The sequence below is a fragment of the Leopardus geoffroyi genome, chromosome D2 (assembly GCF_018350155.1).
Source record: "Leopardus geoffroyi isolate Oge1 chromosome D2, O.geoffroyi_Oge1_pat1.0, whole genome shotgun sequence".
NCBI lineage: Eukaryota > Metazoa > Chordata > Mammalia > Carnivora > Felidae > Leopardus > Leopardus geoffroyi.
This window is the reverse complement of record NC_059334.1, coordinates 84,782,457-84,802,104: the sequence shown is the minus strand read 5'-3', so window position 1 is coordinate 84,802,104 and position 19,648 is coordinate 84,782,457. Positions and strand designations below refer to the sequence as shown.

At 48.0% G+C, this 19,648-nt stretch overlaps 1 protein-coding gene across 1 annotated transcript; it reads left to right on the top strand.

The window, feature by feature from the left end:
• The first annotated feature begins 2,514 nt into the window (after positions 1 to 2,514).
• Positions 2,515 to 5,106, top strand: LOC123577322 (spidroin-2-like). Its single transcript, XM_045439405.1, has 2 exons — positions 2,515 to 4,055; positions 5,070 to 5,106. Exons 1-2 carry the CDS (start codon positions 2,515 to 2,517, stop codon positions 5,104 to 5,106), a joined length of 1,578 nt encoding a protein of 525 aa, XP_045295361.1.
• Positions 5,107 to 19,648: the final 14,542 nt, after the last annotated feature.

The following is a 19,648-nucleotide window of genomic DNA, read 5'->3' as shown; positions in this document are numbered from 1 at the left end:
TCCAGTAGTATTTTAAATATATTCTGTGCTTATTCATTTTTTAAAAATTATTATTCATCCTGGAATGAGATGAATTATTCATGAGCCAAGCTTTAGAAGCTTAATGTTGGCAAGGGCCAGGCCAGTGTTCTTGATTAGCAGGGAGGTTCTTAAGGCAAAATGCTCCTTTGGCATGTGCCTGTCCCCCACCAAAGAGGTCAACCGTGAGACTACCTCTAAGTCATTTTCTCCCAGACAACTTCCTGCAAATATGTCCCTACTATGCGTTCCCTCATTCTGACACATTTCTCTTGCTTCTCCATGGTGCCAAACAGAATCTGGGGCAGGAGGAATTCTCTACCCCTGGTACACTTTTGGGTTTTGTTTTGTTGTTTTTTGTTTGTTTGTTTGTTTTGCTTCCAAATCATACATCTTGGATTTTGCCCCTTTTGGGTATGTCGCCTTCTAGAAAGACTTGCCTTCTCGAAAGTTTTACTTGAATTCTGTAGCTACAGCCAGATGTGCCCCCCTGGTGGTCTTGCTGCACCCCTGCTCTGCCTCCCACTGGGCCAAGGGGTCCTTCATACGTGCCGGTGTGTGGTTACAGGTGAGCTCTGGCTTTAATATAATGGAGCTTGTGGTGCTTTACTCCTCGTTCTTGTCATCTAGGGGTGATTTCTCAGTGAGCAAGGAAGCAGTTTCTCTTAACACTAGTATTTCAAACCTGGAGGTAAGCAGGACAACTTAATTCAGATTGCAAGGTAATGGATGAGGAATTAAAAAAGCTGCATTGTGTTACTTGGCAAATGCCTAATAAATTTGTAAAGTTTTCAAAGGTATGATTTTTATCAGTTTAATATAATATTTGTGCAGTTTAGGAAAGCACTGTTGAAAGTCTGCTCCATTTCATAAAATGAATTCATTGATTCATTTTTTCTTTCAATAAACACTTCAGCATGTACTCAACTAGGCACTGCTTTCGGTGCGGACAAAGGGGACAAAACCCAACCATCACGAGCTTACTTTCAGTAAATAAATCAAAGAAATAAATACATATGTAATATAATATGTCAGGTAGTAAGGGACACTAAAAATTATACACAGAAGTGAAGAGAGTGCAAGAACTTGTATATAAATTTTTTTTAAAAAACTGTTTATTTAGTTTTGAGAGAGAGAGAGAGAGAGCAATCAAGCAGGGAGGAACAGAGAGAGAGAGGGAGACACAGAATCTGAAACAGGCTCCAGGCTCTGAGCTGTCAGCACAGAGCCCGATGTGGGGCTTGAACTCATGAACCGCGAGATCATGACCTGAGCTGAAGTCAGTGCTTAACCGACTGAACCACGCAGGTGCCCTGAAAGAACTTATATTTTAGATTTTCTGCCCTGAGATAAACGTGGAGGAGAGGTGTGTAAAATTGAAGGGGCAGCTGGGAGAATGGTGTTTGGGGCAGAGGGAACAGCATATACAAGGACTAGGAGAGGAGGGTATGACTGACAGGTGTGATGGTTAATGTTCCATGTCAACTTGGCTAGGTCATAATACCCAGATATTTGGTCAAACACCAGTCTAGGTGGCCCTGGGAAGACATGTTGTAGATGAGGTTGACATTTCAGTCAGTAGATGTTGAGAAAAGCAGATACTCTCCAGCATGTGGGTGGGCCGCATTCAATTAGTTGAAGGCCCTGAGAGAAAAAGTCTGCCATCCCTCTGGGAAGCAGGAATTCTATCTTTGGACTTGAACTAAAACATCATATATTTCCTGAGTTTTTAGCTGCCAACCTACCCTGTGGATTGTGGACTTGCCTACCTCTCAGATCATATGAACCAATTCCTTTAAATTAAATCTCTCTGTATATATACACAGCCAAGCAGTTGTGCTTCCCTGGAGAACGCTGACTAATAAAGCAGGTTTGAGGATTGCCAAGGATGTTGATATGGGGGAGTACACTAAATGAGGAGGCCAAAAGGTAGGATCTTGGCACTAGGGATCACCTGGGATCCAATCACAGGGTCTTCTCAGGCCAGGGTCAGAGCTCCCTCTTGTTAAGTGTGGTGGGAAGCACAGCCATGCTAGACTGTTTGCAGACTAACTTCAGTATTGCCCTGTCTGCATTCATGTCTTTGGGTGGTCCCTCCCATGCTGCCTTGGGGTTGGCCATGTGACCAAAGAGACAGTAGCACAGAGTACATGGGTATGGGGCTTGCCCTGGCTTGCTGCCATTTGATACCCTGAGGCTGGGTGGCCTACTGGACACTGAGTGCTGAGTACTGGACACTGAGTGCTGAATGACCCATGGGGCAGAGGAGAACCATGCTGACTCAGGCCCCTGTCGCTCGACCACCAAGCCTGAAAATTTCCATTCAGCTTAAGCTGAGCCCCAGCTGAGCACAGAGGTCTGCCAAGTTGTCCCTGGCTATAGGGTGACCCACAGGGTCTTGAGTAATTCGAAATGTTGGGCAAGTACTATGTTCATTATGTTGCCAAGGCTGATTCACAGCAAAGGTGAAAGAGTGGAAGTGGAGAAGCAATCCACATGACAGATGGTGGCGTGGACCCTGGTGGCGTGGACCCTGGTGGCGTGGACCCTTGTGGCATGGACCCTGGTGGCATGGACCGTGGTGGTGTGGACCCTGGTGGCGTGGACTGTGGTGGTGTGGACCGTGGTGGCGTGGACCGTGGTGACGTGGACCCTGGTGGCGTGGACCCTGGTGGCATGGATGATGGTAGCTTGGACCCTGGTGGCGTGAATGCTGGTGGCTTGGACCCTGGTGGTGTGGACCCTGGTGGCGTGTACCGTGATGGCGTGGACCCTGGTGGCGTGGACCCTGGTGGCATGGACCCTGGTGGCTTGGACCCTGGTGGTGTGGACCCTGGCGGTGTGCACGTTGGTGGCTTGGACCCTGGTGGCTTGGACCCTGGTGGCATGGACCCTGGTGGCTGGTACCATGGTGGTGTGGACGTTGGTGGCTTGGACCCTGGTGGCTTGAACCCTGGTGGCGTGGACTGTGGTGGTGTGGACCCTGGTGGTGTGGACCCTGGTGGCGTGGACTGTGGTGGTGTGGACCCTGGTGGCGTGGACCCTGGTGGCTTGGACCATGGTGGTGTGGACGTTGGTGGCTTGGACCCTGGTGGCTTGGACCCTGGTGGCGTGGACTGTGGTGGTGTGGACCCTGGTGGCGTGGACCCTGGTGGCGTGGACCCTGGTGGCTTGGACCCTGGTGGCGTGGACCCTGGTGGCTTGGACCCTGGTGCTGTGGACCCTGGTGGCATGGATGCTAGTGGCTTGGACCCTGGTGGTGTGGACCGTGGTGACGTGGACCCTGGTGGCGTGGACTGTGGTGGCTTGGACCCTGGTGGCGTGGACCCTGGTGGCATGGATGATGGTGGCTTGGACCCTGGTGGCGTGAATGCTGGTGGCTTGGACCCTGGTGGTGTGGACCCTGGTGGCGTGGACCCTGGTGGCATGGACCCTGGTGGCTTGGACCCTGGTGGTGTGGACCCTGGCGGTGTGCACGTTGGTGGCTTGGACCCTGGTGGCTTGGACCCTGGTGGCATGGACCCTGGTGGCTTGGACCATGGTGGTGTGGACATTGGTGGCTTGGACCCTGGTGGCTTGAACCCTGGTGGCGTGGACTGTGGTGGTGTGGACCCTGGTGGTGTGGATCCTGGTGGCGTGGACTGTGGTGGTGTGGACCCTGGTGGCGTGGACCCTGGTGGCTTGGACCATGGTGGTGTGGACGTTGGTGGCTTGGACCCTGGTGGCTTGGACCCTGGTGGCTTGGACCATGGTGGTGTGGACGTTGGTGGCTTGGACCCTGGTGGCGTGGACCCTGGTGGCGTGGACCCTGGTGGCTTGGACCCTGGTGGCGTGGACCCTGGTGGCTTGGACCCTGGTGCTGTGGACCCTGGTGGTGTGGACGTTGGTGGCTTGGACCCTGGTAGCTTGGACCCTGGTGGCGTGGACCCTGGTGGCTTGGACCCTGGTGGCGTGGACTGTGGTGGTGTGGACCTTGGTGGCGTGGACCCTGGTGGCATGAACCGTGGTGATGTGGACCCTGGTGGCAGCAGAGTGAGGTTGAGAAGGGACCCGATTCTGCATATATTTTGAATGCAGACACAGCTGGATTCGCTGATGGGTGTGAGAGAAAGAGGCTGGTCCAGATGACCTCAAAGGCCTTGGTCTGGGAGCTCTGTGTCTTGCTGTCAGACAAAATAAAATTTTCATGGCCAGAGAAGGTGTAGAGACTGGCTTGTACAGAGCTAAACAGCTTCTGTTACTGCGGGGGTTCTCCTGCCATCCAGCAGATGATGTGGGGCGCCCATCTCCAGGAGGGAGCAGAATGAACAGGATTCCCCAGCATCGTTCCTCCTGGGGATGCCCAGGGGGCACACGCGGCTGAGCCGCTGGACAGATGTGAGAGGAGGAGGAAGTGGTGGTGTCCACTCTCGGTCACTGGAGCTGTGGCCTCGGGTCAGGCGTTCACACCATCTCGTTTAGAGCTCGAAGTGTGTTCTTGGGGGTGAGATGGCTCATTTGGGCCCCGTGGCCGGTCGGTGTCAGGGCCACACTGTCCAGCCTGTGTGATGCCTCTGCTCCAGTCTTCCGTCCTCTATGCTGTACCTCACCGGGAAAGATCCGGGTTTCTCCGTGCTTCTCTGATGTGGTACATGGGGGTGTTTGATAGTCAGAGACGGAAGCTTGTGAAAAGTCGTGAGGGAAGCAAATCCTTCCTAAATGGGTACCCCTCAGCAAGGGCGGGAGAGACTGGCGGGAATATACGTGAGGGTACAAGTGGGTCTCCCGCTGCAGAGGGGAGCAGCTGGGGAGGGTATGGGGCAGGAGCTTCTCGCAGGGCTCTAGGCCAGGGGGACACAGGAAGGACTCTCGGAGAAGGCAAGGGAAGTAGGAAGGGTGACGTGCTCATCACCTCATGCCATCTGCTACCACCACCATGTCTGTCCTCAACCCCCCAAGGCTCCCCATTGTCCCAACAACCATATCCAAATTCTGTATGGTGGTGTCCACGGTCGTGGCTCCGTTCTCCAGCTCGTCTCGGGCTCTCATTTTGTCTGTCCCCTCCCCCACAGGGACACTGCAGTCCCCGTGGACCCCCTGCAGCCCTAAGACCTGCACCCCCTTTCCGAGAGTCATCACTTTGCAGATGCTGTTCCTCCTGCTGGGAACACTCTCTGGCCTGCCTGTGGAAACAGAATTATTTTAAAGTCCAAATTAAAAGTTACCATCTCTAAAAGTCTTCTAGGCTATTGAGATCCCTTCTCTGTGCTTTCAAAAGTAGCTTCCTTGTTCTCATCTGCTTTGCTTTCTGCCGTTTGACTTTTCCTTCTGTTCAGTAGGCTAGAAACAGTGTGTTATGGGGGATGGCGGACAAACTTTAGAAACGGGCTGATCTGAGTTTCATTTCAGGTGCCATCACACGCTGGCCCTGTCACTTGGGTGTTATTTACTGTCACTGAGCCTCAGCTCCGTTTATCAGAGAGGGTTAAGATTACCTACTGGATAGCACCACACCTGTCTTCTGCAGTTAGCTGGTAAGCTCTGTAAGGGCAGGGCATGGCTTCTTCATTCCTGTATCCCCAGCCCCTGTGCCTGGCGCATAATGGGCCCTGGGCAAATATTTGGTGGATGAATGAATGAGTGAATCTGTAAGATGATTGTAAGCTGTGAAACTGGTAATTGATGCAAGGTACTTGTCACATGGCAGGCTTTCGCTCTCCGGTCGCTATCAATACTCAACAGCTACTGCTCCCACTTGTGAGTGTTTTTGGAGGCTAGAGATTAAGTTTTGTTGTGTCCTCAGCCAGACCCTCCCGTGTGGTGAATGCCTCAAGCCATTGAGTATCATCTCATGATCATCGCACCTGGACACGAACCTCAGACAGAAAACAAAACAGGTGAGTTCTGCTCTCTTTTGGGGCTCATGGCTGTCTGGGTCCATACTGTACTCCTGCAAGCCCAGGGACCATTTCACGTGTATATTTTGTTGTGCAGCAAAGATAGACTGATGGATGATATTTATTGAGCATTTACTATGTGGTAGGGTATGTTATTTAATTTTAACTCTATAAGAAATTGCTGTTACTGTTCTTGATGAATAAACAGGAAAGCAAAGCCCACCGAATTTCCTCAAGGGCATACAGGTGGGAAGGGTGGGTGCGACAATGCATAGCCAGGTGCTGTGATGGCAGGATGGGGGCAGGATGGATCCATACCTCTGTAGCAGTGGGAACTGTGACCAGTTGGATAGCTGCTGGGGTAAGTCTTCAAATAGCATCTGTCCTGGGAGTATTTGCAAAAAAGACCATCTGAATAAAGGGTGCTACATTTGGGTGGCGGGTGGGTAAACTGGGAAGAACCTGGGCTTTGGAGTCTGACATGCCTGGCTTTCTTCGTTATTTGCGTTGTGACCTAGAGCAAGTCACTTCTGCTGGATTTGGCTGTCTGTCTTCAGTAATGGAGTCAGTATTATGTACCTAAGTAGGTGGCAGTAATGGTAATGTGTGTTTTGAATGTGATCATAAGACAGTTTCTGGCCCACGTCAGAAGTTCACAAGAGACGGTTCTATTTTTTCTAAGAGGTCACCCCCCTCCCAGTGAACCTCCTTTCCCCTGCGAGGTCGTTTGGGCAGGGTGTAGCACCAGGTGCCCAGCTGGGCTCCTACCCTTCCTTGATGAAGCTCACTTTCACTTTCTGAGGGCTTTGGTGGATGCTAGAAATAGAGGAAAAGCCTGTGGCTTTGCTTTTGGGCAACTTTGCTCTATCTAGCCTTGTGGGGGACACTACGTGACATTCGGCCTGCTTCGGCCTCATAGGCGCCCCTCCAGACTCTTCTCCCCACTTTTGGGGCTACTCGTTCCCATCGAATGGACCCAGCTCTGTCTGGCCTGGGGACCTGCCTCTCTTCAGGGAAGATTTCGCCATGAAGTTCTCCTTGTTGATACAATGTTTGCTGCTGCTTTTAGTTTCTCTGGGAAAATGGATCTCAGAGGTTGCGAATATGAAGCAAAAACAGCCCTGGTTAAAATGCAAACTGTTGAATCCTACATCCGTCAGGGCACTGGCAGCTTGGCTTTTTAATGGGCAAGTGGTCTGAGCTTTGAGAAGCGCTGCTCTAGAACTGAGTGACCAACTTGCCCCTATCTGCCTAGGACATTCCAGCTTGGCACCCCATGGTCCTGGGCAAGCCAGCACCATGGTCACTCTACCCATATGCAAATTAAGTCTCTTTGGGTCTCTCAAGGACTGTATTATAATCTTGGCTTGGAGGTGGGGCTCTGAGTTTCAGTCCCTGCCTGCCTGATTTTCCTAACATCACCTGCCATCAAATTACCAGATGTTACATTCAACCCATTCTTGGGGACACACGTAGATGGATGGCTGTACCCCAGTTCTCCTTGCTTACTGGGATACAGCTGTGGCCGCTCTGTCCTCTCCAGCCTCCTTCTGCCTGCCAGGCTGCTCATGGTCCCATCACCAGCGGGTGGGGCCCGCTTCCGAGCACCTGCTGCTCCGTGGGCGTGCTGATGTCCACGTGCTGGTTCCTCCGGGCTCCCCTGCCCTCAGCCACATGGGAAGGCGTGACAGCGTGACCTTTCCTGCAGAGAACAAGAGATGAGCTGCCACAGGAGCCCTGGTTTTCCAATTTGAGCTATTGCTGTGCCTGTAATATCTCTTCTACTCATTGGAGGAGTCACTGCTCTGCCGGCATCTGATTCATTACTCATTAAAGCAGTTTGAAATAAGGCACAGTGTGTACTAAAAGGTGCTATATAAAACCAAATTAAATATATTTTAGTACAAGTTCACTCAGCCAGGTGCTCCCAAGAAGACCTGATAATTAGGACTCTAACTCGGTACGATGGTGTAATCTAGCCCAGAAAAGATGCTTATTATAGCCATGCCATTCACACAGGCACTTGTGAAAACGCTTCAATTGCATGGAAATATTTTAGGAGCGGATAAGCTGGCTCGAAGCATCAGTGTGAATCGAAGGCTGGCATTCGGCCTCTCAACCTCTGCCTCAGTATCAATTGTTTTGTAGAGTTTCTTTTCTTTTTTTTTTCATCATCTTTCTTCTTCCACTCTTCTCTCATTCTCTTTCATGAGGCCAGTTTTGCTTTTAAAAAAATTTTTTTTAAATTTCTTTTTTTATTAAAAAAATTTTTTATGTTTATTTATTTTTGAGAGACAGAGAGAGACAGAACACGAGAAGGGGAGGGGCAGAGACAGAGGGAGACACAGAATCTGAGGCAGGCTCCAGGCTCCGAGATGTCAGCACAGGGCCCGACGCGGGGCTTGAACCCACGAACTGTGAGATCATGACCTTAGCCGAAGTCGGATGCTTAATGGACTGAGCCACCCAGACTCCCCAGGCCAGTTTTGCTTTTTATAATTTCAAGCATAAAGATTGGTGTTTCTGCTCTTGGGTTCCCTTGAGTTAAAAACGAGAGCTTCCTCACATGGAGTCCTTGTATCAGGCAGCCCCGGAACCCTAACAAAGTCCCACAGGCTGGGCAGCTTCACCACAGGTGTCTATTTCTCCCAGTGCCCCAGCTTGGGGGTGGGTCCCAGATGGGGGTGTCAGCACAGTCGGGGGCTGGGGACAGCCCTCTTCCTGACTCCTAGACAGCTGTCTTCTCACAGTGTCCTGATATGGCGAGGAGACAGAATGACAGCGAGCCCTCTCTGTTCTCTTCTTTAAGGGCAGGGACCCCACCACAAGAGCCCCACTCTCATGACCTGTCTAAGCCTCATCACCTCCCAAAGGCTGCACCTCCTCATATCATCACACAGGGGTTAGAGCTTCAACTTAGGAATTTGGTGGGGGGGGGGGGGAGGCAGGGACACAAACATTCTGTCTGTAACAGTCGTGTTTTAAAAAGTATTTTTCTCTAATACGTATGTTCTAATTTGCTCAGGGCAAGTGACAGGAGATCCAGAGTGAATTAGTTGTCATGTAGTTACAGAAAAACCAAAGGCAAAAACCACTCACTCTAAATGCCAAGGGCCCCTTGTCCTGGGGGTGCTGAGGCATGGATCGGGGATTGCCCCAGGGAACAGTGTCACCACGAGCCCTCACGCTTTCTGAACACTGGGGACACACCGTCAGGTTGTGTACCAGATGCTCCCTGAACGTGGCCCATGCCAACACAGCTGGCCCGGCCCGCCACAGCCTGGGGCTGGTCCTACAGGGGGGGGAGATCAAAGTGATTGGCCAAGGTGCACTCTTTCCCCACCGGTCCGTATTCCTGACACTCCCAGTGTTTGCTGTCATCTCCATGTTGAGTAATACAGGTGGGCCCCATGAAAATATCCTACTCTACTGAAGAAATTTCTGAAAAGCCATCACAAAGATGTAAAATTGCCTTCACGGAGCTTTTCACTCTGGGAGCTTTTTAAGAATTTCCGCATTGAGACATGTGATCTGCTCTGATTAGCTGGGGAGAAGGAGCCCGCGAGGCAGTATACGCAATACGGCCTTATCGTGGACCACGTTTGAAAGTGGTTTTCTGCCACCCAGCTGCTGGGGGCCCAGGGTCCCTCCATGGGGCCCACAAAGGTGTCACCAAGCTCCTGCAGTGAGCTCCTCAGGCCCACACCAGTCTCCTTCCTGTGGTTCCCTGACTCTTCTAGCCCATACCATGTATCCAATTCAGCCGCGAATGTGGTATTTGTGCCTTATCTATGTGAATATGTCCCTCCAAACCGGTGGTGGATCCCTCAAAAGAAGGAATCACTCTGTGGCGGGCTCTGAGGCTATAGTGTGGCTGGCAGGTGGCTCGCATTCTAGTGACAAAGAAAGAAAAACCAAATGGGGACTCTGGGGGAATGTGGTTGGTGTAGAGCACAGATCCACAGGTGCAAGGGGGCCTGGAAAACAAGGGGCCATGATCATCCCTTTGTTGGGCAGCTAACTGGTTGTCACTGGCTGGGCACACGGGAGGCTTAGCCAAGCCATGTGGATTCATCTAATGAGTGGCTGGCCCCACCGGTCAAGGCTTCCAGTACATTCAGTACAAATGGCACCCGGCCTCATGCCCAGTCTGCCATATTGAAGCTGAATGTGCCCCAGCCTATCCTGCTGTGAGGACGCGCCCAAGGCTATGGCAGTGTTTCATAGCCCTTATTCTGCTGGACAGATTCCTTCTTCCCTCACAGAGGCATGGGCATGAGGACAGCACAGAAAAGCCAAGACAGACTCAATCTCGGTTCCCAGATAAGTAGAAAACGAACAGCCCAAGAAGTGTGGAGGCTTGTGCTGTTAGGTGCATGAGATCATGGTGAGAATATTGCTACTTTAGGACTTGATCAGAAGATGACTTCTGGTGACTGTCAGAAATATGTACCTCTCGGTTCCCACTGGTTGTACCTGGGGAAGGAGGGTGTCCGCCGTGTGGTGGGCAGATGCTGCATCCAGAGAGTGCACTCAGGCGTGGCGCCCCCTCTGGACGCGTTTTCCAAAAGGCATTTGGCACCTGGTAAAAATAATGGTCTGTGGAAGCCCAGTGTGGTCCTTGACAAGGGAACCAGGGCTTGGGATGCACAGCAGCACCCCGTGCGTCCATCAGTCTGCGTCAGGCCCTACACAGGACGGTACATCGTTCTCTGTAACAGACCTGATATGTCCTCAGTCGCCATTTATTATATCTGAGAGTAGTTTCCCTGTTCTAGACTGAGGTCCCTCTGGTAGATTAGAAAATTCATAAATACTGGTCATTATAGGAACATATTTTAAGATTCACCGTCTGTGGCAATTCACTGAGAATTCTGTGTCCAGGTAGCAGGCATGAATCTGTCTAAATTGAAATGCCTCGCCTACAAGTTGCTCCAAATTGCTCAGTATTTGTGAGCTGAAAGCCGGACGGACCCACAACTGTACTTTAACATAGTTTTGTTTTTGTTTTTTTTTTTTTCCTTGTGTGTGTTTAGGAACACAGTCTCCTTAAATCGTGGTGGCAGGTAGCCAGAGGAAAGAGAGCTGTTAATGAGACTCTGTGTAAACGGACGCAGAGCAGGACTGACAGTGGATCGAAAAGGCAGGTTGTGGCATGAAGCTGACCGGTCACCTCAGGTAGGGACGAAAGGGCAGGGACAGGGCGCAGATTCCAGGACCTCGGGGGATTCACACCGATGGGGACCGGCTTGGAGGGCGGGGAGAGATCCCGGTCCTCCGTCACCCCCAGTTCCTGGTGAGGAGCACACCCAGTGATGGGATTCCCGGAGTGGCCGTGGCAAGGAGCGGACCCAGGGGAGGGCACAGCTGAGGAAGCGCTGGGCAGCTCACGTTTGCAGGCGGGACTGGGCAGATCAGCCCACTGTGTCTTTAAAGAAGGATGCCTGCAGGATGCCTTGATGACTGTGGCTCTTTTTATAGACCTCCCTTTCTTCCTTTGGATCTGGGCTGGGCGCTGGTCTTTTTTCTCCCTGTTTCTTCGTATCAACTGCACATTTTTTCCAGAAAGCAAGTGAAAACACAAAAAGACATCTCAATCTCATCATTCTGGGGGAGGTCTGTGGATCAGCTGGACGTGGGAGGAGGCTGAGTCTTTCGGTGGATGGAGACTTTGGGGACCCTCCCTCCTATTCAACGGTCTCTGTTCTTCGGGTCGCTATAGAACGGATTTCATTTTCCCCCCGACGCCAGAGTTAGGCTCCTGCTGGTCCCGTTGACCACCAAAAAGCAGGAGGGACAGAATGAGGCAGAATGCATTTACACCTCACGGCTGCAAAAATGAAATATTACTTCCTGGTACCTTGGGGTATAGGCAGCGGGTGTCAAGAGACAACCAGATTTCTGTATTATCAATGGAGACATGAGAACTTTGTCTCAGAGACATACGCAAGGATGGAGAGCAGAGCTAGAAACACATAAATGCAGGAGCTCATGAGCAACCAAACCTCCTTAGCGCAGGTGATACGGAAATTCCAGTTTCCATATTACCAATAGGTTTTTAACATTCAGGGGATGAGAGCCAAAGGGGGGAAAAATCCGTTACTGTTAGCAGGTGACATAAAGTCACCTTTCAGATTTCCCTGCTGCACAAAATAGAAAGCAAGAGGGCGCGGCCAGTGTGGGATAGAAATGCTTGGTGCCATACACTTCCTGCAGTGTTTACCTGGGAAGCATGGGATTTCCACGGATTTGCCTCGTGGTTTTTGTCTTAGCCCATAGATCAAGTTGCGCTTATGGGAGATTGGTCAATTTCAGTTAATGTTAAAAATTAGTTCAAGACCATTTTGGAGAAAAATAGTCCTTTTCTGCTATTTCCTGGTAATGACCTGAAATATGAACAGCAATCTTTCTCTCTTGCTTATGCTACTTGGCTTTGCAAGAAAATCCCCTAATGGGTTAGATTTAGCATTGTCACCCTTGAAATTAAATGCTGGTGTTTAAAACTTCATTTTTATAAGAAGAATTTGACATTAATAATTTTTATACCTTTGATTAAATAACTAAAAATACATTATTATTGGGTTAATAATTACTCTAGATGTGTTCAGATTTTTGACCATTTCACTGCATTATTATGGCACAGAAGCAAAATTTCACTCATATATTTGACTTAAATGGCAGTCTTCGGGGATTTGAATCAGAAATTATAAGTTCTACTGCAATTTACATGTTAAGTTCTGTAACCCCGTGATAGTTCAACCATTTGTTAAAAAAAACAGTAGGTGGCCTATGGTCTGATTTTCAATGAATAATTTTCTCTTACATCCAGCACAAGGTCCAGCTGAATGTTTCATTACATTAAAATTTCACCAAGTGACATAAACCTTGTAATTAAAAAAGCGTTAACATTTTCTAGAGTGCCCAGATAATTTTTGACAAATATTGATATTTTCCTTCAAGATGTGTCTGGGCTGGAGCTACAGACATTCTGCCACATCGCATCCTTAGACATATTTTCGTTTAAATTATTTAAGCTGTGGTGTTTTATTTTATTTTATTTTATTTTATTTTATTTTATTTTATTTTTTCCTTTCCCAATGAGGAACCTTAAGGAACTCAATGGAAATGAGGAGTTATTGTGATTACTTAGCACCTGACTTCTGGAAGAAACTCCGAAATCATTGGTGGTTTCACGTTTCTGCATTGCGACTAATTCCTTCTGGGTGTTTTTGATTGTTTTAAACTGGCTCACGATTTATTATCGTTGCCTCTTCTGTCCCCCGTTTGTTTAATTAGCAGTGCTTCTCCGGCGTGTCATAATAAAGGGTGGAAAACAGCATCATCATAGCAGTTACCTGTCTCCTGCAAGAAGCCCCAGAATTACCCATGCCATCCGAGATCCCAAAATACCCATCTTGCCCACGGGCACCCGTAGGGTCTGCAATGTACTGACATTATTCTTAGACACACTGCCTGGGACTTCTAGGAATGGTGTCCCAGCAACGACCAATCGGTATCCACCTACGATCCGGTGCCACGGTATACACTTGGGTAGGGACTACTACTTCTGGGAAACATTGAAAAAAAATCCATTACCTTCTGTGTTCAAAGCAGAGGGGAATGAAAGAGGCAGCCGACAATGCCAGCTAGCCATTCACAAGTGCAGAGAGCTCCTGGGAACATTTGAAAGTATTGTGCAGACTCAGAAACGCTGCCTGTCAACAGGAATGACCCTTGTTTGTGGGTCTGAAAAACATCCGAAGTCCCCATCTTTGGGGAACAGGAGGGTGTTTCTTGGTGAGGAGAAATCTAGACCTTTTGTGTTCTTGTAGCAATCTTTGGATGTTGTTGGCTTTCTTGCTTTGTATTTGTGTGTGTGTGTGTGTGTGTGTGTGTGCAGTGAGAAGGATTTTTTTTTTTTTCCTTAACACAATCCGAATTGTCAGTACATGTGGCCTGGGGCTTTCAAAAAGAGAAAAAAAAAAAAAACAGATGTATATGTTTATCTGTAGAAGAAAGCTCAGAGAGATCTGTAACATTCACCCTGCACGGTTGTGATGCTGTCGTCTCTAGCATGCGGTGAAATCCTCAGTGCAAACCTGTTCCTGTGGCTGTCCACTTCTCTGCATCTCTTTATTGTGTCCCCTGATTGCCACTAAATGCCACCTAGCTGGGGTGTGAGTTGAAAGGGAAGTAAGAACAAATTGGAAAGTCATGATTTCCGTCCCTGTAGATGACCCATCACTTAATTGCCAGTGGAGGTAGATCCTTGGAAAATGGATGAGAGCTACACTGGGGGAGGTCTGTGACTTTCTCTTTTACAAAAAATGAAAGAACAAAAGCAGTATCATCTACCAAGGGGCAGGAAGAAAAAGGGCAGGAAAGGTCAGATCTGTTGCCTTCTTTCCTATCTGCACAGATGCTGATTTTAGAATTCCCTTCTATTTCTTTGAGATGTTTCGTAATGAATCCATGGATCCTTTCTCAAAGGTGTTTTTTAAAGTTTATTTTTTTTATTTAGTGTGTGTGTGTGTGTGTGTGTGTGTGTGTGTGTGAAAGAGAGAGAGAGAGAGAGAGAGAGAGAACAAATAGGGGAGGGGTAGAGAGAGAGAGGGAGAGAGAGAATTCTAAGCAGGCTTTGCACTGTCTGTGCAGAGCCTGATGCAGGGCTCGAATTCATGAATCATAAGATTGACCTGAGCCAAAATCAAGAGTTGGATGCTTAACCAACTGAGCCATCCAGGTGCCCTAAAAAAAATTTTTTTATTGAACCCTACTAATTAGGGAAAAATAACATTGAATATTAATATACAGTAGGCAGTTCATACAATGTTTTGCAATTTCATTTTGAAATGAAAAGTCTCAAGACTATGGGGCTTGTGGTAATACCTCAAAAATAAAAGTTGTCTTTTGTTTGTTTTTATTTTATTTATTTTTAACTTTTTTTCATGTTTATGTATTTTTGAGAGAGAGAGTGAGAGTGTGAACAAGGGAGGGGCGGAGAGAGGAGACAGAGAATCCAAAGCAGGCTCCAGTCTCTGAGCTGTCATCACAGAGCCCGATGTGGGGCTTGAACCCATGAACTGCAAGATCATGACCTGAGCCCAAGTTGGACGCTTAACTGACTGAGCCACCCAGGTGCCCCTTGTTTGTTTTTGTATAGTAGGTATAAATAAAGAAAATCTTGTACTGTTTGAATCTAAAGCATCTGAATAAAGTGTCAAAGCTCACAAGAGGTGAGGAAAAGTCCCCCAAAGCAACGGATCATGGACACAACCTGAGCCAGCCGGTGACGATGGTTACTGACATTTAGACACCAAAGTCCTAGGAAGACATATTGCTCTGATTTCCTCCCATTGAGTTCAAACCCCAGTCTGAATTGTGATTTCACAGGAAATACCTTGAGTAGACACTAGCACCAAAATACCACATTCTGTAACAATCTTGTTGATAATAACTAGTAATTTTTCACAATTGAGTTGGGTAAGTGGTCTCAAGAACTTTGTGTAAACTTGTCACTTTCAGGTTCGAGCATTTTCTAATATGGTCCTTTTTAATTTAATTTAATTTAATTTAATTTTGTTTTATTTTGTTTTATTTTATTTTATTTTTTAAATGCTTGTTTATTTTTGAGAGAGAGAGACAAAATACAAATGATGGAGGGGCAGAAAGAGAGGGAGACACAGAGCCCAAATGGGCTCCAGGCTTTGAGCTGTCAGCACAGAGCCCAACTTGGGGCTCAAACTCATAAACCGTGAGATCATGACTTGAGCGGAAGTTGGACGCTTAACTGAGTGAGCCACCAGGTGCCCCAAATTTATCTTATTTTTTTTTTTTTACAACTGAAAGACTTCCCCATTTGAAAACTGTTTGTTGTTGTTGTTTGTTGTTTGTTGTTTGTTTTTTTTCTCTGCCTGTCTTTTGGGAGGATTCAGTCTCCTTGAGGGAAGCACTATAGACTCAAGTCCCAGGAAAGGAAATGAGGAGCATATTCTGTCACCTAAACACATATTCAAGAGGTTTTGAGTGACCAGTGCCCCTCGGTTTTCAAGAACGTGCCAAACATGCCTTTGATTCAAGTGCCTTTCCAGCAGTGATCGGTTCTGTCCCTTAAGGAATCTTTATGGGAGAAAAAAAGCTTGGACCTTCTGACCAAAATGCAGATCTAGTAAACATTTTCTGAACGTTATCAAGAGACAAAGGCCTGTCTTCTGCACAAATACACGGAGATAAGGTCAGTCCCCACAAGATTTTTAGCCCATTTTCTGTCGCAGCCTCTTGGGCAGTTTGTAGGTACAGGCAACTGTGGAGTCTTCTTAACTAGAGTTGTCATTGTAACAAATAGCACTTCCTGCCCAGGGAGAGGAAATACCTGTGAAAGATGACAGAATATTAATTTTAACACCCCAGTATGAGCTGGCTGGGGAATATTTTGTGAAATTGTTCTGGACTAGTCACTTTGCGAGTCTTAAAAACTTGTTGGCCAATAAGAAGCAATGAATGGCAGCAGTACTCTAGAATCTTCTGTTTCCATGAAAAGCAGGCTCCATTTAGGACTTTTCAAAGGGGGTTTCTGGTGAGAATTTTCCTCTACCCCTGAAAAATTTACTCTCTTCCACATTTTCTTATTTTTCTTCCTCTGGCACCCTTCCCCCCACCCCTTTATAAAATTAAACAGAGCCAAGAACTGGCATGCAAATGACCCAGCCTCATGGAGACTTCTCAGCGGTCTGTTCAGTTGGAGAAAAATGTTATGAAACGTTTACATCTTGTCTGATCTATTTTTCCTGATCCGGAGTATTCAGAACATCCAGCGCTAGCAGTAAAAATCCCCAATACGCAACCCACGAAAGCCACGCACGCTCTGAGAGATGTCTCACCCTGATGGCCATGCTAAGTGTTTGAAGCCCACATGGCTCCCACCGTTAAGGACAAACGCACAATCAAAAATAAAAAGCAAATTGATTTAAAGATGTACTGGCAACTGCACTAGACTATATATTCTCTCTGTTTCATCTATATTTACATAGAGCGTGAGCAGAACCCTGAAGGCTCATGTAAGTTACGTTAAGTGGTGGCTTACGGGGAGAAATAACCCTCAGAAACCCCGGATAAATTGTGAATGAGAGCCTTAGCAGACCCCAGCTTGGATGGTGCACCCCCCCGCGCCCCCCCCCCCCCCCACGCAGAGATATCTGTGTTCAATTTGGCCGACCGGTTTCTTATACACATGCTGCCTTAGTTTCGTTGTACATCTTTTCTAGGAAAAGAAGGGGGGCAGGGGGGGTGTGGATAAAAACCCTCTGGAGCAAAAGAGGTTTATCTTGCTGTGTTTCGAAACAGTTTCGGTCATGGAGTTTTCTCTAAGACCACATCCCCCTCCCAACCCCGACTCAGTTTTCCCCGAGGCTACCAATTTTATATCCAAGGTAAATCTAGCTAAAATTAAGAAACAGAACGTACAGCTGCCCTTACTGCTGGCCCACAGATGTTACCAAAATCTGATTAAAAAGCCCTTAATCTCCTGCTGCACCTTTTCATTAGTGTAATAATCATTTTTGCCAAATATCTTGAAGAAGGGGGAAAAGGGGAGGGCGACGGGGAGGTTTTGATCATCAGGATCGCTACAAATGCATGCGGATCCTAGTGGGGAAAATGAGGAGTGAGGTAATCCATGTGCTGAAATATTTTTGCTTCTTTTTCTAGAAAATGTGCAATTTGGTCAGGCAGAAAAAATTGAACAGAGCCTTCCAAGCAATAAATCACTGGATTGCTGGTGACATTCATACAATGCGGATATAGTGTTAACTGTACCAGTCAGCCAGCCCCCTCCTGCACCCAGCCTGTCCCTAGGAGGTGACCTTGTGACGGTGCGGTAATCAATCATCCTGGCGTAGGACACACTGTTTTTGTTTAATATTACACTATTGGAATATATAGTAAACAAAGTGTAAAGGAAATTTGGAGAGCAAGCACTATATAAGGAATGTTGTAGTCTGTGAGCCGCCTGCCGAGAATCCCCTCCTCCCCGCAGCCTGTGAACAGCTAGTTACCAACTTCACAGCCTTAGACACTGAGCACGTCCGCATCGGCAAGCTGGCGTTTCTGGTCCAGAGCACAGAGCACGCAGACGGTAGTTAAAATGTTAAGGGAAATGAGACCGGAACTCGGAGAGACTGGAGACACCAGGCCCTGCACTGGGTTTCTGAGGCTCCCTCGCCCGCCACCCCCCTACCCCCGTTTCCATTTTCCCCTTCACGCTTCCTCTTAGGATTTTTTCTGACCAAATACTCAGGAAGAATGGACTTTGATTTCAGAAACACAAATTCAGGCATGCCTCTCGACGGGGGCACGTCTCCCAGAACATTCTGGAAGGGACACGAACCAGGACCTGTGTCCAGTGTGTTGTGGTTGAGTGCAGACCAGCTCCTCCAGGCCTCTTGCACTGCGTTCTGAGAATCTATTGTCTTTAGAGTGAGTTACATGCACATAAAGCAGGAGCACAAAAGTGGGAACACGGGGCCTTATTAACTGGCTGGGTTGTTATTCTCAGTGTGGGCCACTTTGGGGCCAGGCTAATCCACGACATTCACGGCTACTGACGAGACCAAATTTTATGGGGGAGATTTTCAAAGATGGATAGGTCTAAACAAATCAATCATGAAAAGTGAAGGACCCTCTTTTTTTTTTTTTTTTTTTTTTTTCTTGAGCCGTGCAGCATTTCCTCCAGGTGGTAAGCCCTTTTGGACGGGATGTTGCAAAGTGCACTTTGATTCTATTTCTTCAGGACACGTGACACACTTTAGAAAATCATGGATTTGTTTGGGATGTCACATCATCGGGCAGGATTTTGAGCCTAGGTTAGGGGCAGAATTGGACTCTAAACACACATAAGTGGAGACTTTTCACAGCCCACTGAAGTGGCACGTTTTAGCTCACATCACGTCCAAACATTCTCTCCCTAACACATTGGAGTTTTCCCTGTTTTTCATGGAAAATCAGCAAGTCAGAAACAGTCAGTTGATTTTTACAATGTGAGTTCTGGGGCCTCTAAATGAGCGTGATAATCATACAATCCAAAGGAAAACAGTGGTGGAGTATTTAAAATCAATGTCGTGAAATGTATTCAGAAAGATCGACAGCCACGCATTTCCCACGTGGGCACGGAGCTCATTTCAATCACTGGAAATGAGGTTTCAGGGTGACATATCCAAATTTCTCTTGGAGCATTCTGTGAATAGCACCGCTCTTGGTGGGGGGCAGGGCTCAGGGAGGCCCCTTCTCACATGAGGCTCGGGATGGTAGGACATTCTCAAGAGATGCTGGGTCTGACGGAAACCTTGAGGTGGTTGGACAAGGCTACGAAACGTCCGGAAAGGAGAGAAATCGGAGGCCACGCATGTCCATGTAAAAGGCCTTGGGTATTGTGCAAAATTGGGTTGGGGAGGTCAATGTAGGTCCATATCGACCTACACTAGTGAGGTGTCTGGGTCTACTTTTGACCGCAGGTCGGTTAAGATTGTGTGTGTGTGTGTGTGTGTGTGTGTGTGTGTGTGTGTATGTATGTATAAAGCTTTTATCCAATCAGAAGGAAACCTCACTTATTTTTATACCAAGCTTCCTTCAAAGAAGCAGCACGCAGCATATTTGCTGACGGGAGTGAGGAATGAAGGGGACCGGCGACAGTGATGAATGATGCCTTGTTTGGGACCAAAAATGCCTCTGGGGAGCAAGGACAGAGACTGGGGAACAGA

Coding starts and splice junctions, on each gene's coding strand:
- LOC123577322 (XM_045439405.1), top strand. CDS start 2,515: ATGACAGATGGTGGCGTGGACCCTGGTGGCGTGGACCCTGGTGGCGTG. Junction 4,056..5,069: donor CCTGGTGGCAGCAGAGTGAG/GTTGAGAAGGGA, acceptor CCTCCCCCACAG/GGACACTGCAGTCCCCGTGG.